Source organism: Pagrus pagrus (assembly GCF_965226575.1).
Source record: "Pagrus pagrus genome assembly, chromosome: 8".
Lineage (NCBI taxonomy): Eukaryota > Metazoa > Chordata > Actinopteri > Spariformes > Sparidae > Pagrus > Pagrus pagrus.
In genome coordinates, this window is record NC_140192.1 from 20,984,140 (window position 1) to 21,011,877 (window position 27,738).

The 27,738-nt window shown below is 38.8% G+C and overlaps 3 protein-coding genes across 3 annotated transcripts; 1 reads left to right on the top strand and 2 right to left on the bottom strand.

Moving 5' to 3' along the window:
• Nucleotides 1-5,172: 5,172 nt before the first annotated feature.
• LOC311261613 (cytotoxic granule associated RNA binding protein TIA1-like) lies at nt 5,173-15,892 on the bottom strand. The gene is made up of 12 exons (XM_084360411.1): nt 15,644-15,892; nt 14,771-14,867; nt 14,437-14,535; nt 13,498-13,552; nt 13,160-13,247; nt 12,821-12,896; nt 12,514-12,622; nt 12,325-12,420; nt 10,820-10,904; nt 10,292-10,430; nt 9,049-9,200; nt 5,173-6,551 (listed from the first exon to the last, which is right to left on the bottom strand). The coding sequence occupies exons 1-12, from the start codon at nt 15,667-15,669 to the stop codon at nt 6,413-6,415; spliced, it is 1,161 nt and encodes a 386-aa protein (XP_084216537.1). The 5' UTR covers nt 15,670-15,892; the 3' UTR covers nt 5,173-6,412.
• A 2,321-nt stretch (nt 15,893-18,213) lies between these two features.
• Nucleotides 18,214-24,155, top strand: rchy1 (ring finger and CHY zinc finger domain containing 1). Its single transcript, XM_084359865.1, has 9 exons — nt 18,214-18,293; nt 19,952-20,071; nt 20,236-20,351; nt 20,777-20,855; nt 20,976-21,020; nt 21,125-21,183; nt 21,495-21,524; nt 22,271-22,391; nt 22,586-24,155. The coding sequence occupies exons 1-9, from the start codon at nt 18,243-18,245 to the stop codon at nt 22,790-22,792; spliced, it is 828 nt and encodes a 275-aa protein (XP_084215991.1). The 5' UTR covers nt 18,214-18,242; the 3' UTR covers nt 22,793-24,155.
• A 95-nt stretch (nt 24,156-24,250) lies between these two features.
• LOC311261335 (uncharacterized protein) lies at nt 24,251-27,019 on the bottom strand. Its single transcript, XM_084359866.1, has 3 exons — nt 26,932-27,019; nt 25,761-25,830; nt 24,251-25,668 (listed from the first exon to the last, which is right to left on the bottom strand). Exons 2-3 carry the CDS (start codon nt 25,821-25,823, stop codon nt 25,024-25,026), a joined length of 708 nt encoding a protein of 235 aa, XP_084215992.1. The 5' UTR covers nt 25,824-25,830; nt 26,932-27,019; the 3' UTR covers nt 24,251-25,023.
• Between the last annotated feature and the right edge of the window lie 719 nt (nt 27,020-27,738).

Genomic DNA, 27,738 nt, shown 5'->3' on the forward strand with positions numbered 1-27,738 from the left:
ACATGATACTCAACAATGGAGGTCAGCTCCGCGGATCACTGCTGCAGTCAGGTTGATAAACAGGAGTGAAGATAAATCCACGTTTTAATCCCTAAAGTTTAAAAGTAATCTCTCCGGATCAGAGCAGACTCAGATGCTCCGCCCGGCCCTCCACACACACAACACTCTCAAACGTCCTTTGTTTTGTTTTAGAGAGCCCCTAGCAGCAGAAGAAACATATTGTGTGTTAAAAACTAATTTTATAATAATACAATAATGATAATAGTCTGGTTTGAAACTTGATCACAGCTCTGTAGTACTAAATCCTGCAGGGAATATCCTAAACTAACACCATGTAACTTTAGTTGTAGCTACACTGCCAGAAAAGAAAGTTTATATTTGTATCTTTAGGGGTAAATCGGCTGGTCACGGGGGCATTACTCTCTGAGGTACAGCTGTTGTACCCTTGACATTGGGTACTTATTTGTAGCCTTGTGGTTTGTACCAGTCTTGTACCTCTGGTGGTAATTTAAGGAGATAAAAATTGACCTTTTAAAAAGGGTAGGTTAAGATAAAATGGTACAAATATGTACCTTTTCCTGCTTGAGAACCCTTTGGAAATCTTTTTAGCCCACAAAAAGGTACACATAGTTACCTTGAGGTCCAGTATTTAGCCTCAGGGGGTACATTAGTGTCAGATTGTACCATGGGGGAGAGAATTGGACTCCTATTGTACCTCTATTTCTGACAGCGTTAGTGCTATCTATTAAAGAGCAATACCTGGTTGTACCAGACTGTAGCAAAGCTAATATAGAAGAGAACAACTGTGCATTTTATTGCTTGTGAATTAAACTTTTAGTTTAGTTCAGTTCATTTATTTTAGTCTAGTTACGATAAACTGAATATTTCAAAATAAAATATAGATTTCTGCCTGCCTACACGTGTATTATGTTATTCATTTGCCAAAAAAAAGACAAAACACACAATAGATACATTTGTAATATATTTGTGATAAATATGTGATAAAAATGTGACATCATGACAGCCCTAGTTCAGTCATTTTTTAAGTTCCTCATTCGTAAATGGAAGAACAAGTTAAAGTGGAAAATCTCATGTCTTTCAGTTTCAAACTGGTCTGTGTGTTTAGGTCGTGCACACACCTCAAAAATGTAGAATATAAGGTCTGGATAAACAATGACTGCAGGACAGGAAAGGAAAAAATACATCACCACTTTTCAGGGAAAAAATGGTTTACATCATCACAGAAATCACACCTGATGGTGGCACTGCAGTACACAACCGTACATGTTGGCCACTAAATAGTATTCGTATTCATAGTACTATAGTTTTCTATATACTTTAATAGCAGTATTCAAGTATATAGTACATCAAAACAAACCCATTGCACAAATTCGTTTTTGTTACATTTTATATACATTTCTTGCATAATTTATTTAAGAAGAAACACTAAATGTAGCACACTGAAAAGGACAGGAAAGGAAAGGATTACCTCTAAGGAAGAATGTGACATAAATGATGGGCTTGATGGTGGCGCGACATTACAAAAAGTACAAGAACAAAAATGAGTATTTATCAAACTAAGCAAAATTCAATTGAACTAAGTGGCACTGTGAAGTTTTATAGAGGAAATTCAAACTCAGAATTTTAATATTTACAATATTAATGTGGTAATAATACAAACTCAGAAATGTTGATTTTTTTTCCATAACTGAATAATAAACAAAGTAAAATTGTATGAAACTGTGTTGTCCGTTAATACTAGCTTGTTCATTCAGCTTAAATGGAGAATTTGTTTATTTAGTTCAGCATACCAAATCAGTTAATGAAGATCTTTCCCTTCAGATTAAAATTTCTTCCCCAAAACTACATATTGCACCTTTAAAAAACAGATAACAGATGCTAAACAGATGTTACAAGAGTGAAGAAGCCAAAGCGTTAGAGAACCTTCCAAAAACTAAAGATAAAAAATGATGTACATGGGCTGATGTATGAAAGAAATACTAATAAAATAAAGAAAAATAAAAGACAAAATGAACAGAGCAATGTGAACCCAATCAGTTGACAATGAATTGTTAATTTAGACCCAACCTCCTTGGTGGTTGTGAAAGAGGGTGTCTACTGCCAACAATGAGAAAACCTTTCCTAAATGTTTAACTGACCCTATACAGTATTTGTCTCTGGCCCACGAGGTTGGACTTCTTAACAATGACAAAGATTTTATTCAGAGAAAGTTTGTCATTTGTGGTTAAAAACTGAGGAAGAGGAGAGAAAGGAAGCTGGACAGACAAAGAGAGAAAGCGAAGCGTGGCTGCTTTGATTGATTTCAGCTGTAATCTGCTCACTAACTCATCTCCTGACATCTCTCTCTCTCTCCCTCTCTCTCTCTGTCTCTCACTCCATCTCTAACAGACTCTCCGTCCATTAAAGCCCAGTCGGGTCCTGGCTGAGCAGCTGTGAAGAGACAAACCATTTATCAGCCTGTCAGCTCTTGCTGCCTGTTATTCCAGCCAGACAGACTGTGTGGCTGTCCCAGACCCAATAAATCAGACTGAGGAGACACATGCATACAGTCCACACATACTGTGTTTCATATAGTAAATGTTGAAACACTTTTTTAAGAGAGACAATTTTGAAAAAGGTGACAAAAATGACATTTTACACTAAAACTACGTTTTCTGTGTGTGAATTAACAGACTCACGTACAGACAGACAGATGTGTGTCTGTGAGCACACATCTGTCTGTGTGCTCACAAACACACCTCAGTGTGACAGACAGATATTAATCATGCTGACAGACTGAATGATGGTCTGAGTGTCACTGTGCTAAACAACAGCAAAGCCAGCCACCTGCTCCACAGCACCGTGCAGGAAAGATGGACTGAGAGCGCCATCTAGTGCACAAATACACAATCACCGAGTCTACATGAGACCCAAGTAAGGATGTTTTAAAGTCATCTCTTTAGGTTGTTGGCTGTCCTGCGAGAACCACAAGTTCTGTAAAAGCATACAAACAACTGGCACAGACCTCACAATACATAACAACCCAGCCCACTGTGAGTCAGTGATCTAAACTTAAATTCAGTCATAAAACTTTATAATGTGAATACAAAAAAAACTTTTTCTTTGATTCTGATCATTACTCTGAATTTAGTGCATGTGGTTTCAGTGTTAACCCAGCGTTTGCAAACCTCTGCATCAATAAAGTTTGGCAGCAGTGAGTTCAAGTGGGTCTAAGTTTGGATGCCACCCATGATTGTGTGAAATTTACATATATATATATATATATATATATATATATATATATACATACATATACGGCCAATATGTGTGTATGTATATGTATATATGCATTCATAAATGTGTGTGTGTAATTCATTATCTATTTTATTCTATTAACTTATATTATTCACATTATTATTATTTATTTATTTTTTTTACATCCTTCCTTATTTTTTCATAATTGTAATTTTGCTTTGGTGACACATGTGAAGGTCAGTAAAGGCTGTGGAGTTGAGTTGAGTTGAAAGCAGCAGTTTCAGTCGGCCTGTCTGTAAAACATTTACATCCAGCTTTTTATATTTCAGCTTCTATCAACAAGTTTAAAACTAATAAGACTGACTTTAAACTAATGACTTATTCAGACTAATCCTGCTTAAGGCAAATCACCACTACCTGAAACCTTACCTAACACTCTGACACATAAGTGATGCATTCAGAGAGCTTTTTGTTTTTCATTTGTTTCCACTAACATTTTAGACTAAATTCTGTCTCATTTACTGCTGAAATATTTGATTACTTGTAACAATAGGAAAAACACTATAAAAATACAATTAGTAACATAAATGATGACTCTGTTCCTTTGGGTTCCCCAGTAAGCTACTCCAGTTTGGCAACACGCACAACACCAGGACCTCCGCACAGTGGAAAATGACAGATCACACTCCAGAGAGGTTAACAACAGAAGGCCAAAGCGAGATTCAGCTATGTAATGACCCTTCCTTTTTTTAGGTTGTTTTGAGTATGTGAAAATACATAATCATATCCTGGTTTCAGGAACCTTGATAAGGTCTTATTGTAGATATGCTACCGAGTGCACTCTGATACAAACCTGGATACTGAGGCATGTAAACACCTTATTCTGGTTCAGGAACATAAAGAAATGAGATGGTGAGAGATCAACACACACCAATCAGAAACCTGGATACTGCTATGATCACGCATACAGGGAAATGAATAACCAGGTTTTTCATGTTCCATGTAAACACCATCTCTCCAATATGATCAAAAACAAGATAAGACTCAAAACCAGGATACTACTGCACATGTAAATGCACAATACATGTCAGAGCAATAAATTATCTCCCCAATATTGGGAAATTTATATTATTGGCTATTTATCATTATCAGTAAAATTCTATTTGATAAGTATAACCTATAATATGAAGACACATTGATTTTATTGATCTAACAAGCGCAGCATTAACAAATTCTGATACAGCAGGTGGCTGTTTGCACCTTGACAGTTGGTTTGCGAACAACCAATTTACATAAAGATGGAGAAGAAGAAGTGCAGGGTGTTGTGCTCATGACATCAAACTACTGCATCTGGGTGGAGCCGGGGTGGACATTTTTTAAGAAGACAATGTGATTTATTTTGAGTAGTGTAAAATTTAAGTTAGGGATACTGGGATATGGGTACATATGTGCATGGATATGCAATAAAAGTCAAATGGACCAAAAATATTAACAAAACACAAAAGAAAAATTCAAATATGTCAGAATAAACGACATTTCAGAAGCGAGGTGGGTGAAAGTCAACAAATTTTAGAGCTGTAGCATATTAAATCATCCATGTTTTCTCACGGCATCTCAGCCTTTTTTACCCTCTGGTGTACATAAACTATAGGCTATGAACCTATTTTTAAAACACAAAAATGTCAACCAGCTCATAAAAAAATTCTGCATTCGTCTACACGATGTATAAACTAATGTCCATGTATTTAAGTGTAATCGTGCAGGACTTGAGTTTATAGTCTGAGTAATAGACATTATGGTTTCAAAACACCCTCTTTCCTTTCACCTTTTAAGAAATATCAGTCTCTCAATGAAAGGGGCAAAACTGTCTCCTATAATAACCCCTCCATGAGAAAAAGGAAAACAAACACAGCGTGGTTTATGTGCATTAGCATTTTAATTGGACAAAGCAAGAAAACATTGATTACAGTAGCAGAGTCATCAGTTCTTAGGGCTAACACCTTTCTAAACAAAAGGGTCTGAAAATGTCTGTAGGCACTGCCTAATTAAAAAGAGTATCTTGTCAGGTAAAAGAAACCAGCTCTATAAGGCAACAGTTACAATGTAGGCCTCCCCATTTCTCTGGCAAAAAGAGCAAGTGTAAAGGTTGAATCCACTCAGATTTTTGATATAAAATACTGGCGTTTCAATAGATATTTAAAAACCATCACAAGTGTCAAACATGTTCACCCTTTAACATTTAAATTGTGTTAAATTTTAAATATGCACTGCATGGCAATGCTGTCTTATCCCTGCATGGAAGAATCATGTGTTTGCACTGTGCCAGCGTCACATTTGATAGTGCCACTCTGCTACGTACAATGTTGGAGTTAACTGTCGAGTTATCAAAACAAAAAAGAAAGCAAGCACCCACAGTTAACAGTAGCATTTTTTTACTTACATCGTTTCAAATGAATGAATGGTTATTTACACGTGGCGAAAAAGATTTGAGGCTGTCCGAAAGATATGAAGGAGAAATGGAATGCAAAAAAAAAAGGAAAACACTCTTGGTAGTCAAATTTGTCCAAGTACAAGAGAGGAAAAACTGTGCAATATTTATCTGCCCTTACAGAGAAACAGCAGTGGCAACAATCCCTGCAATTGATTTTAATCCAAGAGAAAATGAGAACAAATTAAACAGATTTCCATTCCTCAAATAATAACTAATGTTTATAACTTAGCACGACTCAGACTTAAACAGTTTCTTTAAAAAAATGACAAACCTCTCGGTGGCTGTGCGAGAGGAAAGATGTGAAAATGGAAGCAATTTGTAAACCCCCCCCCAAAAAAAAAAATCCAAAAGTTTCTCCTTTACAGTTTTATACTCATTTACAGTTAACTTAAAAATGGTAAGAGCCCTGGTTCATGGCCAGTCTTGCCTACCACAAAGGGTGTAAATACCTGTGTGGGTCGAATCGCTCCACCCTGGCTCCCATTACCTCAACCCCCCCATGAAATCCCATTTACATCTCCTAGACGTCAACCTTCCCATTAGGTTCCACATCCCAGTAAAAGTCTTAGTCCTGCCACAAATGGAGGCGGTGTTACACAGCCCTGCAGGGCACCGTACAGCCAATAAGAGGCTGATGGTTGACAAATCTCCCACCCTGCCCACTTATCAGTGTGTGGGGTATCCTGTGGCTCCCATACCGGGCTGGTTGGCTAGCATACTCCCATTCAATCCCTGTGTAGGCTCCATAACCCCACCGTTACTGATGGCGCTCATGCCAGTCCACCCAGCACTGGCCGGTAAGTGACTGCAAAAAACGAGGTAAAGAGAGAGAGGGAGAGAGAGAGAGGGACAGAAAGACAAAATGCCAGCAGGTTAGAAGAGACAAGGCGAAAGAGAGCAAAAGGGACGGTTTATATTAGAGCTACTAGAATCTGGACAGGCTGGAATGAGAACAAGAAGGCAAACAGAGTTATCAGAAGTTGTGAGGGTGAGGCAGGCTGGGCAAAAATCAAGCTAGCAAAAAACAGGAGAAAAAAATCAGAAAGTGGAGGCTCTTTGAAAGGTTCAAAGGTTAAGTGTAATTTGATTAAACATGGGTGGACAAGCAGACAAAGAGCATACAGGCTAAGCGCGGCGAGCTAAATAGTCCTTTCTACACCCCCCTCCCAACTGCTGATGACCATGAACATTCAACAGCTGTAACAGCCTAAAGACAGACAGATCAGCCACACTGTATACAAGAATGTCGATTATCTTCATGATCACATCTGGTCGTGTGTGTGCGCATCTGTCCGCAGCTAATCTCGCATTCTACCGGACCCATCAAACCAAAATATTTTGTGCACATGTACGACTGTATGGCTCAAGGAGCTCTCATGGTTGCAGCGATTCACAATATTTAAAAAAAACCTGTTTTATTGACTGCTAACTTCTCACTCCTTGGCTCTGACGTCATCTGAATCCCCATGTATGCATAAATCATCCACCCACCACCCACCTGAACGAATTATTTCTTTGATTTAGAGACCCACACCTACATGGTTATCTCACTGCAGTTCTACCGGTCCCCGTAGGCGATATCGTCTTTTAATTCATGTCGAACAGCATGAGCTCTGCGGGTGATTTCTTTATTGTGTTTTGTATCTATGTGTGAGTGTTTTCTTTAACACTCACACATAGATCATGAACAGAGAGGCTGCTGTCATTAATCTCACATGTTTCCATGCAAACAGCCATGTTTACTGCAGCAAACATCGTGGCACATTTAAGCAGTAAAACTAAAAAGGAAAAAGATTTCAACTTTAGGCTCCAAACAATTTCACTGTAAGAACCTGGACTGGATCAACATTAAATACTGACCGATCCTGTCGGCATGTTGGGAGATTCAAATAATCAATGAAGTAAAGCTACAGCGTCTTGTGCATAAATGCACACAGTGTCTCTCTTAATGGGGTGACACATTAATTGTTCCTGCTGCAGGGGGAATCGTTGCAGGTAATGTAATTAATATTGTCCTCATTAATAACATGTTATTATTATATCTGCGGTTTATCAGAATATTATATTAATATTATACCTGGCCCGTCTGATATGCTGATATAACTGCGATCACTGCCTGGTGGAAATTTGCACTTTACTGAGTGCACTCTTCTAGTTCCTCTTGCAACACTTCTACATTTGGCCACAAAGCATAACAAAGAAATAAGTAAAATCTCTCCTAATTCACATGATGTATTTTAAGTCTTGTATCACTCATGTGATACAACTAAATTCTATGTTCAGTGTGGAGATAAGACAGCTTATACAGGATTAAGTTTCATCTTCAAAATTCAAGTCAAGAGAGGCCTAGCCTCTGTCAGGAATTGTGCATTCACTGTACATTCTACAATCAAACACACTATCGCTGCTTTCATTAGCTCACACCTTTGTACAGAGCCTATTCACACAGCTGGTCACCAAGAATTTTAGACTGTCAACAACATATGGCCTCTCCTTTATTTTTCTTGGATGCACAAAACGTCACTGCACATAGGCTGTCTAAATAAAAACAAAATTTGATAACAACCTACAAATGATATTTAACATGTCCTACTGACATTCAGATACAGATCAAATCCTCAAAGTATATGTAAAAATAGATCAAAGAAATCAAAAAGGAAAATAATGTAAAAAGCTATGACATGAATGTAGACATACAAAACAACTGAACAGCCTTGAAGAACACAGTCCTTAAACACAGCAGGTAATCTTACAAAGAGGAAAATGAATTGTTCAAAAGCTATCCCCCAGGTTCGGACAGTGAGTGAAATCGTTGTTCTGAGCTTTCAGCATGTATCTTGTTCAGTCATTTTAGTAAATTCTCTTTCAATTTATTGAAATTCAAAGAAATAAGCTTTTAGCTAGTTTAGGGCAGTTTTCTTACAATCATTGAGGGAACAGACTACAGTTTTGAACCTCTAAATCAACTGACAAAAACATTTTGGAACAAAACCCTTAAGTTATTAGGATGTGCTATGCACAGTGGGCAGTGATGACACACTGAAGCATGTTTAACGACAAAATTAAAGTTCAGATTGTTCTGTATATGTATATGTGTGTGTGCTTATTTCTCAATCCTCTTAAGAAGAGCAAGGTGAGGGGCTGGCATGGGGAGGAGGGAGGATGTGGGGTTGGGGGAGGGAGGTCATGGCCCCCTCCTGTGGCCAGAGCTGGCTCTCGCTGCCCCGGTCTTGAAGGGGTACTCTGGTGGTGCTGGAGTACGAGCCGGTGAAGGGGAGCCCTGTGCACACCGTGCTACTTACTTGAAGCCCTGCTGGTTCCAAGCCTGGCCGTAGACACCGTAGGTGGGGACCTGCCACCCATTTGGGACGTACTGGCTGATCTGGGGCCCATTGCCATACCACTGGCCCCACTGGCCATAGGGCTGGGCTGCAGGGAAGCTCATCTTGTTCTGCTGTAGGGTAGAATACAACCAGCATAAGCGGTGGACCGATTATGGGCCTGGCCGAATATCGGGGACATTGTTCAGCATTTTCTGATTATGTCAGATTGCCGATAAAATAAACTAATTTAAAAATGTGGTACTCTGGCTCTGATGAAACATGCTCTAAATTTGCATACAACTACATTTATTAAATAAATGAGAGGAAGTATAAAGAGGAAATACTCACATAAAGTACCTCAGAATTGTACTTAAGAACTGCTTGAGTAAATTGTATTTCGGATTATTTCATCGCTGGTTGTTTGAAATTTTGAAACAAAGAGTTTCATTTTTACTGCAGATGATTATCGGTCCCAAATATCAGTGTTCAGTCTCCTTGATTTCTAATAATCTGGATTGGCCCTGGAAAAGCCGTATCAGTGGAACGCCAACTCGTACGACTTCAGTATGGTTGAAGGCAGCAGTCCTTCCATGGAACACACTGAACACCTCTTCCACTACCAGGAAACTCAAAATTATAGGCCAAGAAAAGAAAAACTGTGTTTTCCTCTGAGTTAACCAGTACTCCCTTCTTACATAAACTTAAATATATAAATATTTCACCTGCCAGTCAAAGATGTTTCCATACAAGGAATGTTCATGGCTTTGTTTTCCTTCTGGGAACTTGCAAAACTTCCACATGGATAACTGACTGGACAAATATTAGGTCATCATGTGATGCAATGATGGGTTTTTGCAAACACCACTTCAGCCAGGACAAGTTATTCAATTTCCCCGAGTATGTCAGTGGGAGGAGCACAGCTTTTTGAAATTGTCAAATATATTTATTTTTATTACTTTTTCATCTGGAACTTTATGTTTAAAATACATGCACCCTTTTCTCCCTGATCAGTGTCATCATTGCAATGCACTTGAATAACCACTGCCTGTTTTATATAAAGCTCACATGCAATTAAATTAAATTAAGGGGTTTCAAATTGATGTCATAAGTGAGATGATAGAAAGCAGCACTAGCTTCCTTATTTTGTCTCACGAGCTTCGAAGAAGACATTAACCAGTGGGTGTTTGCTTTATACAGCATGTACAGTATATGGGGTCCTTACCTGGGGCATAGGCATCTGCTGCATCGGGTTCATCATGTCCGGGGTCTCTTTACCCCAGTAGCATTTGACTACGTGGCCCTCTATTGAGGTGCCATTCACTGACACAATGGCATGGGCTGCTGACTCATGGGAGTTAAACCTGGACAAAAACAGAGAGAGACTAAGGACATGCTGAACCTCATTTCATTCGTATTTACTCCGCAGCGGTCACCACAACACTGCTGGAGATCTGTTCTGATGGCAAACAATGACTGTTTACTACAAAGACAACACTCAAACATACGGAACAATTAATTCTACAATGCAAGTATCCAACAGGCATCACATTTAAATAAGGTACAGTGTTTCTCAATCAAGGTCCTCACTGTTGAGAGCATTTTATTGTTGTCTCTACCTTTTGGTAAACTCTCCCTAAACCAAAAGGTTCATTGCTTGATTATATGCCTAGAATAGAACAGGATCAGGAACTACTGCGTCCTTCTTTGACCTTGCTCTCAAGAAAAGAAAAATATGAAACTCTCCACACACCTCACAAATGAATAGCCTTTGTCCGGGAAAACTCTGATTTCCATGATTTGTCCAAAGGGAGAGAAGGTCTGTCTCATCAGTTGCTCTGAAAGCCAAACAGAAAGGGAACATCAGATAGTGTTTCTACGTGGGCTCATGAAAAACGTTTGCTGCATCAGGGACTTGCATTCTAACACCTTCAGGTATGAGTCTCTAGCTGGTTGTAAATTTCTATTCACAGGCCGGTCACAGTTCTGCCGTTAACACCGCAGGGCTTTAGAATGACCCATCTGAGCATAATAACCTTAGCTAAAATTTTGTAATGAATAATAAATAGATAGCGCAGACATTACTTAATCTTTTAATTATATCAACAATTCCCCTGAAGAGACGAAACCCCTACTGAATTGATCCTGCTACCTGCTAAGTATCGTCTGCATGGCCACAGCATGACATCATTTATGTCTACATGCCGCAGACCTCAGCTGTCACTCATAACCTCTGAGCAGAAACATGCGAACACATTGGGACACATATTCTTTGATTGAGATGAACCAGTTAAGTTCATTCTGAAACAGCCCTTTGACTCTTTTCAAAATACAGCATCTCTGACAAAGGAAACAACACTGAGAATACTCTGGGTTGCTCCTTTGTTTTCACATATCTTTGTTAGTTAGACAAGCTGAGAAGGATATAGTGCAGTGGTGTTTGCCCTATATCTGCAGAAGACTTACTTGGCGGGGGGGCTTGGGGCTTCTTCCAAGAAAATTTTACATTTTCCAACAAAAAAATATGCAACTTCACATCATTTTGGACCCTCATTATTACCATATATGTGTACAAAAAGTTGTAAAAGCTAAAGCACTGAACTTGCTATGAAGTCCACGGGGGAAAATCTACAGTCAAATAATAAGTGTTAATGCTCTCTACATGTATTGTACATTAATTGGGCTTAGGTGGTGCCCAAAACCGCTTGGGTGCTTCACCTGACCCTCATAGTGGTTGGGAAAACCCTGTACAGTGGCATTTTAAAAGGAGAAATATAGAGAAAAAAGATAATTTAATGCAAATATATGGCTCAACCGTGTGTTGTAAATAGTTTCGGGACAACAACTGAGTTATTAAGCTGTGGCTAATAATATTATACTTGTTAGAAGGATGAATTTATTGTTGTTTGTTCTCATTGAAAGTTGTTGTCCAATGATAACACAGATAAAAGCAGGGCAGTCTTGCCCTTGAAAGTAGTCAGCACTGGCTTTCATCAGTAAACAGCGTATTTGCCGTTTTCTTCAATGCATCTCTTTGAACTGCTGGCTGTATTCACTTATACTACAACTGGCAGTATCATACTGATCAGGAACAGGCCGATTATCGTCCCCGATATTCATCGTTTTTCAATTATCGGTATCAGTGATTTGGCTTCGATGCAGCATCCTCTCACACAATGTACCACCCACAACAATCAGCCCTGAAAAAGCATCATCAGTCGACCCCTAATACTGATGGTAGCAATGGTATTTCAGTACCTGTCAGTCCTGTACTGACTCCGCCACAATACACAGTGCAGTTACTGGGGCTGGACTGATTCACTACTTCATCGAAGGATAGGTGCTTGGAGTTATCTGCCAGGAGAAGACGGAGACATTGTGACTGTTAATACATGAATCCAACATCTTGTGTAAACAAGAAAAAAACACACATTTATGATGACGCACTTTCATAGGTGGTCTTTGGAGCGGGAGGCTTTCTTGTGGCCCAGTTAGTTCGAATCTGTCTGCCTCCTAACCACTGACCCCCCATCTGCTGGATGGCATTCTCCGCATCCTGGAACAAAGGGAAAATCGTGTTATTCCACCAAGCTGGAGTCTAATGACGTACAAATCTAAAATACATCCCCTTAGAAGCACAGAACACAGTAATATGTGAAAATGTCTAATGCAGCTTCAAAGACATCCTAAATGTTTTATATAAAGACAGAGGTAAGTGTAATAATTTGGTCAGTTATCTCGTCTCTGTACTAACCCATTTGTTGAAGAAAGACACAAAGCCATAGCCTTTAGATTTCCCTGTAGCCATATCTTTCACAACACGAGCATCTCTGTGGACAAACACACCAATAGGAGTATATTAAAAACACAATGCTTGACAGTACTAGAAGCATAAAAGAGTAACGGTTCAGTCTTCTTCATTAACTCTCAAATTTGAATTATACATCTTTTTTTAAAGGGGAATCTCATCATTAAATCACCTACACAAGACATGCACAATTTGTTTCTTTGTAGGTTTTTTAGTACGCTTCCCCATTCATTTTCCCCTCTAATCTTGATTTAATCATCTTTGTCAGTGACGCTCAATACTTACGATATCCTGCCGAACGGACCGAAGGCAGCTTTGACGTCTTCTGTAGTTATTTCTGGGCTAAGGTCTCCAACGAAGACATGAAAATGATCTATGGGGGGAACATAGTTTAGACATTTAATACGTCTTCCATGATTGCGATTTTCAGCCAAGAATTGCTGATTTTAAACAGTCTGTTAAAAGAGGAAGGAGATACAGAACAGCCATCTTTGCAAAATCACGTTCCAGTCAAGTGAAATGACTACAGTACCAGTCAAACATTTCAACACCTTCTTATGAAACATACTTTTCCCATGTATTAATTTCAGCAAATATCCGCATTGAAAAGTACTCGTACTCACTACTTGTGTCTTTTTTCTGGCTGGTTGGCGTCGTGGCCCAGTTGACTTTGACCTCCTGCACACGGGGCAGAGAAAGAACAGGACAGGTGGGGTATGTTTACATCATTTACAGTAAAAACTGGTGATCTCCACTACAAGGGGGTATGAATTAAGGTCTGCCTACTTAAAATGATAAATTGACTGTAAGAGACTTCAAATTTAATCTGACTTGGTGCCTTCTCACTTATTTCTGTCCTGTGTGTCATGAGACATAGTGTAAGAAAATTAATTTTGCTGCAAATCTTAAGCTCTAAACTTAACAAAAAAATAAACTGCAGCTGGCCTTTAAAACTGGATGTAGGAATTTCTTAGAAAACGGCTAAGTGGGAATCAATGCCATGTTGAAATGTTAGAAAGGGAGTCATAAGCCAATAATAACAGATGCAGATATTAGTGGACCACCTAGTGTGGCGGCTGGGTTCAGCGCCACAGTCATATGAATTTCTGGTTTCTGTTCTAGCACTGAATCCAGACCCCCAACTCATTATTAACGCCATCCAGCACCATTTTAATATTCTTTTACAAGGCCCTGGGGTGTTTTAAATGTTGTAGATTAAATTGTTCACGCTCTGTTGTCCTAGATAACCTGGCTTTGTCAAGCTTCTCCCAGACTTTGTTGTGCCATCTTTCTTACGCAGCTTACATGGTCGTGAAAGATTAATTGACAAGCCAGCACTAGCTTCTTTAGTTGACCCCTGAATTGTACTTCTATTCATGAATGTACGCATGCTGATGAAGACCATGGCTCAGATAGAAAGTCTCATCTAAATAATGTCTTATAAATGCTAGCAATGACCTTTTCTGTTGATGTTGTTCTTCTTCTTAGGAAGGCACACATCCTCAATACCCCATACCTGAAGACCACCTGTCCCCACTCACCCTGTAGACACGATAGCTTACCTTACCCATTATTTTCCTTCCATTCATGGCTGCCAATGAGGCAGCAGCATGCCTGTGGTCATAGAACTCCACAAAGCAGTACGGATCATTTCCAGCCGTCTGTCAACGGAAACAAGACTGATATTAAGTCCACAGCAACGGTGACAATTTAATCACTGCAGATGACAGGAGCCACCTACTGTAGTTTTGGGACTGACTGTAGTTTTTTGGGCTTGATATAATAGGCTGGGAGAGGAAGATCAATACCAAACACATATATAGAGAACACTACCTTTCAGGGCCACTGTTGAATGCCTATAGTGAAATAATATATACCAGAGAGGATGACACTCACATCAACTATCATTTTACAGCTCTTGCAGGGTCCTATCTGTGTGAAGACCTGCAGAATAAGGGGCTCGGTGACATCCCTGGACAGATTCCCCACATACCTGCAAACAAGGAGAGAGATGGGGGAATTGAGTCTTTGTCAAACAGGAAGTAGCATGCAAACAAAGGCTAGTTAACCGTGCTAGCTAGAACCCACAACAATTCCCTATAATAACATAAAAACACCAACGATAGTGGACTACATACTATAAAAGAAAAGTGTTTATTTTGCACAAAGAACTCGGGTATGGCCAGTCCCTTACTGGAGCTGTCCCGGGCCGTCTTCACGAGCGTTGACGTGGCTTGTCTGCCAGCTAAGTTAGCTAAAGATAACGCTAGCCGGTAAGAAAGGGCCTCATGCTAGCCAAGTGTGTTGGCAATAACGGTACTTTCTTAAAAAATACATCTCTCCCGTGATGGTATTATCTCACGCCTGTCTATTTCTAATAAAATGCGACTATTTTGTGAATACAGCTATCGTTTATTGAAACGTGAGCATTTTGAAAGAGGGGACTGGCTAGCTGCGTTTGCATCTTTAGCTAACGTTAGCATTAGCAAGCCCTGCAGTTTCATTTTCAGGCGAGTTACGGTTCCGTCTATTTATACGACTAAATCAAACAACTTTACGTTCATCTCAAGGGTACAATCGGTCTTATTACGTTTGTAAACGTCCCCATTGTTACCATGAAGTGATAGCGCAAACAAAATGCCATTTTGTAGCTCAATCACAAGGTTTTACAGTTTTTAATTGAAACAACAACGTGGAAACATTTCGGACGCGCCGTAGTTACACGGAGCCTTCCCCATCCAGGACATAGACAGGGCCGCTGTTACTCACAAGGTTCTGGGTTGATCGTCCTCCATCGTAAAGGTTTAGTGGTCGCGTCCTGAGAGGTCTTTAATCCAATGTCATACAAATGGTTTATGCTGAACTTGGGCGACCACGAACGTAAAGGCTATATCTACTATTAAATGATAAATCGGTGGCCGACTCTGCTCTCACACACACACACCGCAGACAGCCTCAGTCTGATGCAAACAATAGGAAGTTGAAGATGGCGGAGGAGCGGCGTCAGCAGCGTCAACCTGCGCGCTGAAATGAAGCCAAAATCAAGCGCTCTTTCTCCCACACAGGGATGTGCATCCACATCTGTAAGGCGTGAGCTGAAAACACATAGAGTTTTGTAGCTTTAGATGACCGTGCAGGATAAGATTTTTCATTAACGTGGTCAAAGCTTTATCGACAAAAGGGTATAGACGTTAGAGGAAATTACAGCTGGACACATCTGGGAAATGCATGTAGCCCCGCCAGGAGGTGGAAGGAAACCTAAACACGCGTTTGGTTGATTAAAACTTAAGCTTTTATTTTTATCACGGCCCACATTAATCGGTGCTACAGTTTACGGTTTTTCTGAGCACTTTAGTTGCTCAACAAAAATACGTGCGCCGCCCGGGAATCGAACCCGGGTCGCAAGAATGGGAATCTTGCATGATACCACTACACCAGCGGCGCCGTTGTAAGCTACGCTGGGACAAGAGACTATCAAACCACTAGGAAGGTGATAGGAGTTATATGCAATATATATAATATAATAATATATTATATATAGAATATTATATAATTTATATTTATATTGTGGAATTTAATTTTCCACATATGCATGGTTTTTGAGTAAAAATCCAAATTAAATAATCTGATGTGCATTTTTATTTTCATGGCCATACTGAAAGGAAAGATGTTGACATTTAATCATCAAACTGATACCCCGCCATTGAGTGGACAATATTCAAATGTTTATTCAAATTTGAATTCAATATAAACAATGTAACCTATTTTTTCCGTTTCAAAATGAAAATGTCGTTTCTACATTTCAGTTTAAAAAGACTTAACCCACTGAGCAAAAACATATCTAAAAGACGTCAATCCAACTTCTTTGATGACGTTGAAAATACTTCCACTGGAGAGCCAGAGTTGTTTTGACCTTGGAGTATTAGCCTACATGATGAAGGTTGGATTACTTAACATGTTGTTTCATGAAGCAATGGATAGTTTCTCCTGGTAAAGTACATGCCTCATGCAGGTTACTGAAGTTGAGGCCATGGGTTTGAATCCACTCTGTAATTTTTGCTGCATGAAGTAAAATTTGGCCGGCTCAAAAAACCTTTTTAAACCTGTATGGATGTCACTTGGACATCAATAGTGAACGCTCAAAAGACGTCTAAAAAAAGATGTAAAAAGACTTGCTCTGACTCTCCACTGGAAGTCTTCAACATCATCAAAGACGTTGTATTGATGTGTTCTGGATATGTTTTCGCTCAGTGGGAACCAGCTCTACTGTGCTACAGTGGAAGATATCTGGTCGGGCTCTGTGCATCATCTGATAATCTGTAATTCATTGTACTTGTAATAACGGTACATCTGTTATTTGTTTTACCGACCCCTTACACACACACCACACATGTGTCTTGGTCTTTCTTGGATAAAATGCACATATTGTCCATCATCTGTCTTCCAAACTATTAAAACTGTGAGAAAAAAAACCTTTCTGCCATTTGCTGCTGGGTTCAGGTGAAAGTGCATTAACAGTTCTGTGAACATTATTGACATTTATCCCTGGTAAACAAACCAGTAGGAAGTCAGCAGAATACTGTCCTGCACTGAACATATGGGATCAATTCTGCTTACTGCCTTTGAATATTATCTGCTGTAGAGCAAACCCTTCAAATTGTTAGAAAATTGCATTTCAGTTGTAAATGTGATTGTAGTATTGCTGCATAAATTGTAAATATGGTTACATTGTTTTTATTGTATTTTGATTTTCAAATTTAAAAGGTGCAATGTGTAGTTTTGGGGAAGAAATTTTATCAAGAAGAGAAGGCTCTTCATTGATTTTTTAATAATAAACAAACTATATCAGTTTCAATGACTGAATAAACTAAATTAACAAATTAACCTTGAATGACAACACAATTTCATACTGTTTAACTTTGTTTATATGTGGTGGACACTGCCACCTTTCTAGCTTCAAACAGTGTTCTGGGGACCCTATTTTCCTCTGAGTACAGCTTGCTTATTCATTGTATTATTCATTATTGCATTATTACCTCATTAAAATTCTGAGTTTGAATTTCTTCTCCAAAAACTACATAATGCCCCTTTAATTAACATTTGAATAGTTCCCACTGTGCAGCAGAAATGAATGAATTATCAAAAATGAATTATTGCATTTTCCTTCTCAAGTTTACATTATCATCTAATAGTCCATTAAAGGGTTACATATACAGCATATGTGGCAGGATGCATGTGCTACTGGACTACCTGTGGTTCTCAGACAGGGGGCGCAGTATTGCTGCGTCTACGCTTAAAAAAAACCGAAGAAGAAGAAAAGCGTGTCATTGTCACCGCAGACGAAGAAGAACCGCATCTTGGAGGAAACATGGCTTCCCCTGCTGGTTGTGAACATTATATGCGCAGCTGCTTATTGAAAGTGAGTTAACTTTTAGAAATGTATTGTTTATATTTGCCTAACATGCATGCTGGAGGTATTTAGGTGTTGTGTAGGCCTCACTCACATTGTTGTTACCAGTAGTGCTTCTATGTATCTGTGGTAGAGACTGCTCAGCGCTAGCTAGTTACTTAAAGCTAGCCGGTAAGTCGACACAGCAAGTGTGTTCTTAAGATATTATCGTTTAGCGTCTATAAGTATGTTGTCTTACATGTTAGCGGTAGTAGCTCAGTCTATCGAGACTAAGCTTGGCCATCGGTGGGTTCAAGTCCAGCGTGGACCCGTCGGTATGGAGCTTGGACTGACAGCTGTAGATTTGCCGCGTTTCACCTCCGGGGCACTGCCGAGGTGCTCTTTTAGCAAAGCACACCCCTACAGCTCGTGGCGGTGTGCTGTGTGACAGACCCACACCTGACATCTGTACACATCAGTGGAGTCTATAGGCTCCTGTGTGTCTATAAAATTACTAACAAAGTGGGAAAAAGGTGCTGAGTTAGTTTATCATTCACTGTGTCAGTCATATGTGTTGGTTATTTGTTGGGCAAGTTACTTTCAAAATGACTGAATGACTGGAAATGAATTACTTATTACTTGTTACTTTCATTTTAAAGAAATATAATACGTTACAGTATTACTGTCTGCATAGAGTAATATATTACTTATTACATTACTTTTTGGTTTCTTTCAACAAAATACCCAAATAACCTCTATAGAGCAATTACATATCCTTGATCTTTTTAAATAACCGAATGGCCTTGGACACAGGGATGAGCAGTCATTTTTTAGTGCGATATCATTGATTTGGCTTCAATGCAGCATCCTCACACAATGTCCTGCCCACAACAATATCTGATTGGTAACAGGTCACAATTAATAGCCTATAAACAGTAAAATAAATAAAAGAGTAAGTATAAAGTAGGAGAAAATGGAATTACTCAAGTAAAGTACATCATAATTGTACTTAAGAAGGTTAGTTTTATTTTATCACTGGTTGTCCGAAATTTTGACCCTAAGATTTTCATTTTTACTGCAAATGAATATCGGTCCCAAATATCAGTCCTGAAAATTGGTCAACCCCTAATATTGATGCAAAGAAAGGTAATTGCAACTTTCATTTTACTTTTCTACAAACAATGTTGTAGCAGACAAAATCAATTTATTGTTGAATTATGCTGAACAATTAAGTGAAATATTACCAAAATAGCAATATGGCTAAGTGCGATATCCAGATTGCTGCAAGCTGCATTTTTTTTGATAAAATTAAAATGTGTGTCAAAACAGCATTATGATGATGTACTGTAGTGCTGCAGAGATCCTCTATCCTGCAAATGTTCTTCTCCAGATGGAAGAAAACATGTTTGCTCATGCATTGTTGGTCCCATCAAATGTCACATTATCATGTTAATAATGTTTTTTTTCTCCAGTCAAAATGAAAACTGTGATGCAAAAATGATCATTCCAACGAATCATGAATCATATCACAATTGTAATGTCTGTCAAAATATTCTCAATCTGATTTTTATTAATTTGTTTTTTTTTTCCCTAACCATGTCATCTACTCGAAACTGTGAGCATAACCTGTGATTGACATACCTGACATGCCAGTGCGCCACCTTATCACATGCTTTTGTTTATGACAGGCACCTTGCTGTGGTAAACTGTATGTGTGTCGACTGTGCCATGACGCAGAGGAGAACCACCAGATGGACCGGTTCAAAGTGAGAGAGGTGCAGTGCTCCGAGTGTCAGACAGTTCAGCAGGTAACTGAGAAAAACAACTGCAGGCAGCTGATATGTGTCTACTCCACTGTCAGCTGTAGCAGGGCCACTCAGTAATCTTAAATGGTTTCTCTTTGGTCTTTATGTTGTATTTGTGACTATCAAGAAAAAACGCAAGGTGTAAGTGTAAAATATCCCTCTTTTAGGCACAACAGACTTGCCAGCAGTGTCATGTGCAGTTTGGGGAGTATTACTGTGACATTTGCCACTTGTTCGACAAGGATAAGAATCAGTATCACTGTCAGGACTGTGGAATATGCAGGTGAGCATTAGTAGAGTTATATATCTGGACTAGTTACACATGTTTTTACAATTACAGCTTTTTAGTAAAGGATGTTAACAATTGTATGGATATTTGGGGAATAACAGTCTACAGTAATTCAAGTCAAATTTTAAAGACAAAATTATGGTGTTGTGATGTTTTATTACATTTTCAGTGTTTGTAAATCAGGTAACGCAACAATCAGACATCAGTACGTTTTCAAATGCAGTGCAGAAAAAAAAGACTTTTCCTGTGAACAGACAAGAGAAAAACATAAATCTTTTGCCACTGACGTTTTTGCTTTTGCTTCAGTGCATTGAAGTGACGCACAACTCAGCATTAGCGTAACATCCTGTAACTTCCACTCATGCTCGTGTGATGTGATTGTCATCTGTGTCATTGATACTGCGTTGTGACCCCTGCAGGATTGGGCCCAGGGAGAAGTATTTCCATTGTGTGAAGTGTAATCTGTGTTTAGCCCAGGATCTGCGGGGGAACCACAAGGTGATTATCACCCTGCACCTGTTTCTGACTCCCACACATTGTACAGTGTGTGTGCTGTGTTTGATGAGTAAGTGAGTGTCCTCACTGCTGTCATTTACAATTATACTTTTTGTTTTTCAGTGTGTTGAAAATGTTTCGAGGCAGAACTGCCCAGTGTGTATGGAGGTAATGAACCATTAAATACATAATGGGATGGGATGGTGAGGAGTGTTGGATTTTAATGCAGCCTTTTACTTTCTCTACAATATGATTTTCTTTTGTATTTACAGGATATTCACACGTCCAGGATTGGAGCTCACGTTTTTCCATGCGGCCATCTTTTACACAAGTATGACTCATTATTCATTGAATAGTAGAAAGTCAGGGTTGTGAGATTGAACAGTGTCCCAACTTGAATTACACTGCCGGAAAAATGCATGAATTCATGGACATCGGCCTGACAGTTTTCTATACAGATTGATTGATTGAAAATATGTTAAAATATTATTGATGATGTAGACTAATCAGTCTAATTGTCATATTTTCAAACTCTTTTATTGTTTTATAACTTTAGTAGTTTATCTTCATTTTGTCATCATAGTTCAAGATGTGTTGTGACATAAATGTAACAATTAATGTGTTTGTTATTGTTCTCTGCAGGACCTGCTTTGATGACATGGTCAGAACAGGGTATGTCTGATAAATCCTTTTGTTTCCTGGTAAATGCTGCGTTGAGTAAAATGGTGTTCCAGTTTAATGTATTCTTACATTACATTAGAGAGTCTTTATAGTCCCTGAGGGGCAAATTGGTTTGCAACAGTAGTCAACACAACCAGTATTCCTGTAATCAGGGTAGGGGATTAAGGAAACCTGGTTGCTGGAGAATGCATATTTCTCTGCTACGTATACAGGAAACAAGGTTTCTAATTGGCATTTCAAGTATGTATGTGCATGGCAAAAAGCGGCAGAGATCATTACACAAAGTGACAGGTCATTTTATTTATAATGATTCCATCCAAAGTCTGTCTACTAACACTCAACTTTTTGTTAAATTCAAACACATTGCCACTAAAAAAGTTCCACTCACTCTTTCCCACTCTGTGTCTGTATTTCCACTGTCCTCCTGTTACTGCTGTCAGTCTGCCCAAACACAGTAACACACCCACACAGACACATAAAAACAAAAAGATCAGGATGAAACTTTGCGGCATCTTTCATTCATGAAGTTAGAATAAGTAAGTCATAGTTCCAAATTAAGGTCTTGGGTGATATATTTTATTTCTGGAGTCTGCATGTATACATGGATTTACAGTTACTACAGTGCATGTAAATGCGTTCTCTAATCACCAATGTTTCTCTGTGTAATTAACAGTAAATGCTTGTAGAGGCACTGAGTGAAGCCCTCCAATAAATCTAAGATTCCCCATCTGTTTCAGAGTATATCGCTGCCCTCTGTGTATGCACTCTGTGTGGAACATGGAAGGCCACTGGGATCAGATGGACAAAGAGATTGCCCAGTCACCGATGCCCACTGAATACCAGGGCGCTACTGTCAAAGTAAGATCTCAATAATACAATAAAATGCAAATGGGATTTTAGTTTAGTTAAATGGAGGCTTCTTGATTGCTGAGAATCAAACTTTATAGACATGTCAAGGCCAATTTTTGCATTTCATTTCATCCAACTTCATTTGTACAATTAATCACCCAATTGATTTTCTTTGAACACGCACATGTTTTTCCTCACTACAGATTATATGTAACGACTGCCAAGCCCATTGCACGGTGCCTTTCCACGTGCTGGGGATGAAGTGTAGTGGCTGTGGCTCCTACAACACGGCACAGGAGGGAGGACTCATCCAGCAGCCTCCACAACAGGAGCAGGACACTGAGAACGAAGCAGAAACAGACACAGAGCCAGAGCAGCAAGACCCACCTCAGTCCCTCACACCACAATAAAATGACAGGAGAACATAGTGGGTGGCATTTATACTTTAGACAATTGGCTTGCGCACTTAGCTGTTGTAACTTACACTGAGTGTAACAGTCGACTGAGCCAATGTTCCTAGATTGTACATAATACAAAAAAAAAAAAAATCCATCTATTTTCTGTACCTGCCTGTTCTCTTTAGGACTGGGACCTGTCCCAGCATGCACTGGGTGAGGTGAAGGTTACACCCTGGACAGGTTGCCAGTCTCTCACAAGACGTTCGCATACATTAATACCTACAGGCAAAGTCCATCTGACCACCCAGGAAGGTCTTTCTGTGGGGGGGTGACAGTCTATCGATTGAGCCACTGTGTGGCACCATGACAAAAAGACTGAGCAGGTTAACTAGTATGAGTGGGGAAATGCTGGTTGAGGTGGGACAGTGTCAGACCAGCAGTGATGGTTTTCTGTTCAGTTCAGGGGCTGTGCCATTAAAGCTATTTAAAAGTTCTCAGTAAGACACTGTGTGAACAAAGGCGTGTCAGCGTGTCATATGTATACACTATGGGTAGACCGATTATCAGGGCTGATAATCGAACAATATCTGATTGGTAACACGTCACAATTATAAACACGGAATAATCTGAATCTGTAACTAATTTTATCATTTATATTTCTAGTGGTTGCTTTAAAATTTTGACACAAAAAGATTCATTTTTACTGGCCCTGAAAAAGCTGTATCGGTCGACCCCTAATATACACACTACTGTATCTGCCTGTGCAACTATACTTAACACTCCACCGGTTTGGAAAAAGACTCATCAGTCAGACTTGTATAGAAATTAACACTAGCCTCAGGCAGATGTCAACTTGATTGACAGAGTAGAAAATAACTGACATTAAGTGACACAAGGGAATGTGTAAACCAGGTGCATATGTTTGTAGAAATGAATAACTGGAACTCTCTCACAGGGAATTAGAAATGCATTGAGGAGTCATACAGATATTTAGAAAGTAAGATTCACAGGGCATTTGTGCAGAAAAATTCCAAAAGGTGCAGAAGCCTTCTTCTAAGTTTGACTTCTTTATTGTGTGCACGCCACTCTTTATTTTTTTTAATTAATAATTGAATGTACGAGTAATGAAATTTGTCTATGCCTGTGAAATTCTTGTTTAAAGGCACAATCTGTAAAGACTAAAGGATAGCACCAACATCAATAATGTTCAAAACACAGGTTTTTTCAACCTGTCACGTTAAAAGTGCAGTATGTAGTTTTGGGAAAGAAATTTTAATCAGAAGAGAAAGATCTTCATTGGCTGATTTTTTTTTTTTAAATGCCAAAACAAGCTACTCTTTGTTTTCATGACTGAATAAACAAACTTGAACTTAAAGGACAACACTAATTCATACTGTTTTACTTTGTTTATATGTGGCGGACCCTGCCACCTTTCTCGCTTCAACCAGTGTTCTGGGAACCTTACTTTCCTCCGAGAACAGCTTTTTTATTCAGTTAAAGATAAATATTTTTGTTTGTTTGTTTGTATTATTACCTCATTAATATTGTAAATATTAAAATTCAGAAGTTGAATTTATTCTCCAAAACTACATAGTGACCCTTTAAATAGTTAATGTTTACATCAATTGTTTGAAGATGAAATATGTTCTAATTCTTGCGTCTTAGTTCTGATAAACTGATATCATGAAATTACATCTGCAACACCTTTAGATTAGTTCCTTCTCATACATACACACGGTACTATAGTTTCTGGTCTGGCTGCTGTAACAAAGGACCCATATTTCTGGTCCCATTTGCTTTTTGTGTCTTTGTAAAGTTTGTTTACCTTAACAGTAATACAAACTTAAAATAAAGAACATAATTTTACTAAATAGTATTGCTTTTGTTGTCTTCTGAACTAATCATTGAATTAAGGATATGAACATTTATTCACATCACATTTTTATTTTCAGCTGCTCAAACGAATACATTTGAGGTGTTTTCATTCTACAAATCAGCAGCGCTTCAGTTTCACTGTTGGACAGTAAAAACATTTCCATTGTATTTATATAGCAGTCATACATAAGCACCATAATAAGAAATTATCACTGATAAAGGAAATGTGAAATCAAAGGAAAAATGTAGTTTTGATATATAGACTTGATATTCCAGTTAGAAAGTATCAGCAGAACTCTACTTCTATTTATGTAATGACATCGATTGAACCCATAACCTGAGGTGGATAACTTTTTGTGTTATCTCGGTTACATGCTGTCCCCTCTCGGTGGCTCGGGCTCAGAGGTCGCAAACTGGAAAGTGAAACAAACAGGAACACCAGTCATGGTGGCTTCGATGGGGATTTGCACGGGTGGGGCTGTGGAGGATGGTGATTTGATGATGTGTGGAGGAAAGGGTGGAGTGGCACCCTCGGGGAACCCTTGGTATGTGGTGGTGGTGGTGTCAGTGCTGACTTGCGGTTGATTTGTGCCATCAATGCCTATGATTAAACCAGTTCCCTTGAGCCCGGGCTCTAGTGCATCTGGTGGTATGTACCCAGTGCCGGCGTTAATCGAGTCATGTGCAGCATCAGAAGGCATATCCTGTGAAATGTCTACGCCTAGAGTTTGTGAAGGATCATCTGGCATGGGGTGTAGTGCGTCTGTGTCAGTGGAGGCTTGTGGGTCCTCGGGGTCGGGCAGGGCTGCAGTATCGAGAGTGGCCGGAGAAGGCCCTGCTGCAGCGGGAAGTTGAGTGCCAGGGGGGTCAGTCGCCTCCATGGCATTGGGCATGTCTGTGCCTGTAAGGGCTGGCTGCAGGGGCTCCCCTGTAGGCTCAACATCAGCTGCGGCCTCCTCTGATGAATCTGACTCAATGGACTCGGATGAATCCTCACCTTCACTTACGGACATCTGTGTTCAGAATGAGATATGCTCTTTATATTTGACACAAGTCCTCTCAGATTGCTTTATAGTGGTAGTAGCTGAATAGTAGAGGTACTCACTGGTTTAGACAACGCTACAGTCACCAGGAGGAGAGCACAAAGGATAGTCCTCAGAACTGCCATTGTGGTTCTGCTGAAACAAATAAGCTACAGTTACTAGTTACTTTGCATACTATTTGTTTTATAAAACATAAGATCAGATTCTTAAACATGATGCATTGTACAACGATGAAAAAGTATTTCTTATGAAGACGTTCTAGTCGAGTCCAGAATTTTCTTATCAAAAGTTTGATAAAAGAGAAAATTCTGCCAGTGTAGTCACAATATTTCAACACATGTTCAATGCAGATCAGCTTTTCTAAAATAAATGTTTCCATCATTATATTGCTGTTTTATTTTTTTGTTTTTAGACACAGAGACTCATTTACAGAACATTTTTAAACAAGCTGATTTACATTAAAAACAAGTTAAAATCTTCTAACCACTCTGCAAAATAAAGTTTTGAGGAGTCAGTCACTGGCAGAAATGTCTTTATAAAAACGATGGTCATCCACTCAAAATAAAGCCTAAAACATTGACTTTAAGTCTTGTAATTACATGTAATCAAATTCTCTAACATAAGTAAAGGGTCACATTTAATGCTGTTTTTTTATCATGTTGAGTCACATGTCTAGTTGTTTAATATTCACACTGATTTATTCCAGGAGACAGAATAACCTATTTGAAATACATTAGTTTTGTATAAAACTTGAATAATGAACATTTGAATAAACACAATATGTTGATGTAGAAGTTCCCCTTAACTTTATATGTAATAGCTGAATAGACACATAAGGTTTATGTATAAATCTTCATTAATTTAGTTTAACCAGACTCAGTAGCAGCTGCAAAAAAATGTGTTGCACTTACAATTAATTCTTCAGTTTTAATATCCTATAATATATAAATGAAATATTCTGCATAATGAATACTTTTATCATTGATACCTATGGTACATTTGGCTGATAATACCTTCTTTACTTTTACATATAGGCTAATGGAGGACTTTGACATAATTGTGGGGATCTGAACTCCACCACTCATTACTGAAATGTTAACTAAGAACACAATATACATATATATACATATACAATATATAACTTTGGTATCAAAATTTGCACCCTAAAAGTATTTTAAAAGTATTGAAGCTGTGTCATATTGGGTATCAGAGCATACCTGCTTTTCGACTTACCTTAATATGTTGAGTATCCTCTTATCTCTGCACACTGAAGAGAAACAGCAGACAAATTCTGAGTCGTTTCAACGCAGACACAGGCGATACAACACATGCTCATTTCCTCTCCGTCACCTTCTTATATAGCTGTTTTAATGGTTGGGTACAATAAACCCACAACTCATCATCTGGTTCATGTCCTTAGCATTATTCACTTCAGCCTTAACAATTCAAAGTAAATCATTAAACAACCCAGACATAAATTCTTAGAAGATAATACGAGAATAAGTAGTGCCTATTCATAAGCACAGTAAACATGTGTTTTGTGGTTTGGGTGTTAACAATGGGAAGAATCCGATTTAGACTTTAAATACATGTCATTAGAAGTTCCTGGTACGATCTCATCACTTATACTCACTGACTGCAACAAAAGCCATGTTATTTGGGGAAAAGATGTATATTTTTTAATTCTTCATTATGCCCGTTTCCACTAATTCCATAGCAAAAAGCTGAATCTGACATTTGTCTACAGAAATGGACAAATGTTGACTTCACTTACATCTCTACATTTATTCTCACAGTTCACAATGTCCGGAGCGATCAATGAAGAGGAAGTGAATGAGACTCAAATTATTTCTTACAAATAGGACCTTTAAATCACAGTGGCTGATTAGACCTCTGCTTGAGTCATGTACTTATGGTGCATTCCAGTGTAAGTTGGAAGTCGGTATTTTCGCTGTGATGTCATCTGCTCTTATGTCAACGAACTCATACCAAGCGGATCTAGCCCAAGTTTTCGACATGGAAAAACAACCTACAACAAGA

What these genes read in the sequence shown, in the direction of transcription:
- LOC311261613 (XM_084360411.1), bottom strand. Translation starts at nt 15,669, where the DNA reads ATGGAGGACGATCAACCCAGAACCTT. An exon ending in GCTGTAAAATGATAGTTGAT is followed by an intron (nt 14,536 to 14,770) that starts GTGAGTGTCATC and finishes TTCCGTTGACAG; the next exon opens with ACGGCTGGAAATGATCCGTA. An exon ending in AAAGGCTATTCATTTGTGAG is followed by an intron (nt 10,431 to 10,819) that starts GTGTGTGGAGAG and finishes GTTTTTGTCCAG; the next exon opens with GTTTAACTCCCATGAGTCAG.
- rchy1 (XM_084359865.1), top strand. Translation starts at nt 18,243, where the DNA reads ATGGCTTCCCCTGCTGGTTGTGAACATTATATGCGCAGCTGCTTATTG. An exon ending in CAGGACTGTGGAATATGCAG is followed by an intron (nt 20,352 to 20,776) that starts GTGAGCATTAGT and finishes TGACCCCTGCAG; the next exon opens with GATTGGGCCCAGGGAGAAGT. An exon ending in ACCAGGGCGCTACTGTCAAA is followed by an intron (nt 22,392 to 22,585) that starts GTAAGATCTCAA and finishes TCCTCACTACAG; the next exon opens with ATTATATGTAACGACTGCCA.
- LOC311261335 (XM_084359866.1), bottom strand. Translation starts at nt 25,823, where the DNA reads ATGGCAGTTCTGAGGACTATCCTTTGTGCTCTCCTCCTGGTGACTGTA. An exon ending in CTGTAGCGTTGTCTAAACCA is followed by an intron (nt 25,669 to 25,760) that starts GTGAGTACCTCT and finishes TTCTGAACACAG; the next exon opens with ATGTCCGTAAGTGAAGGTGA.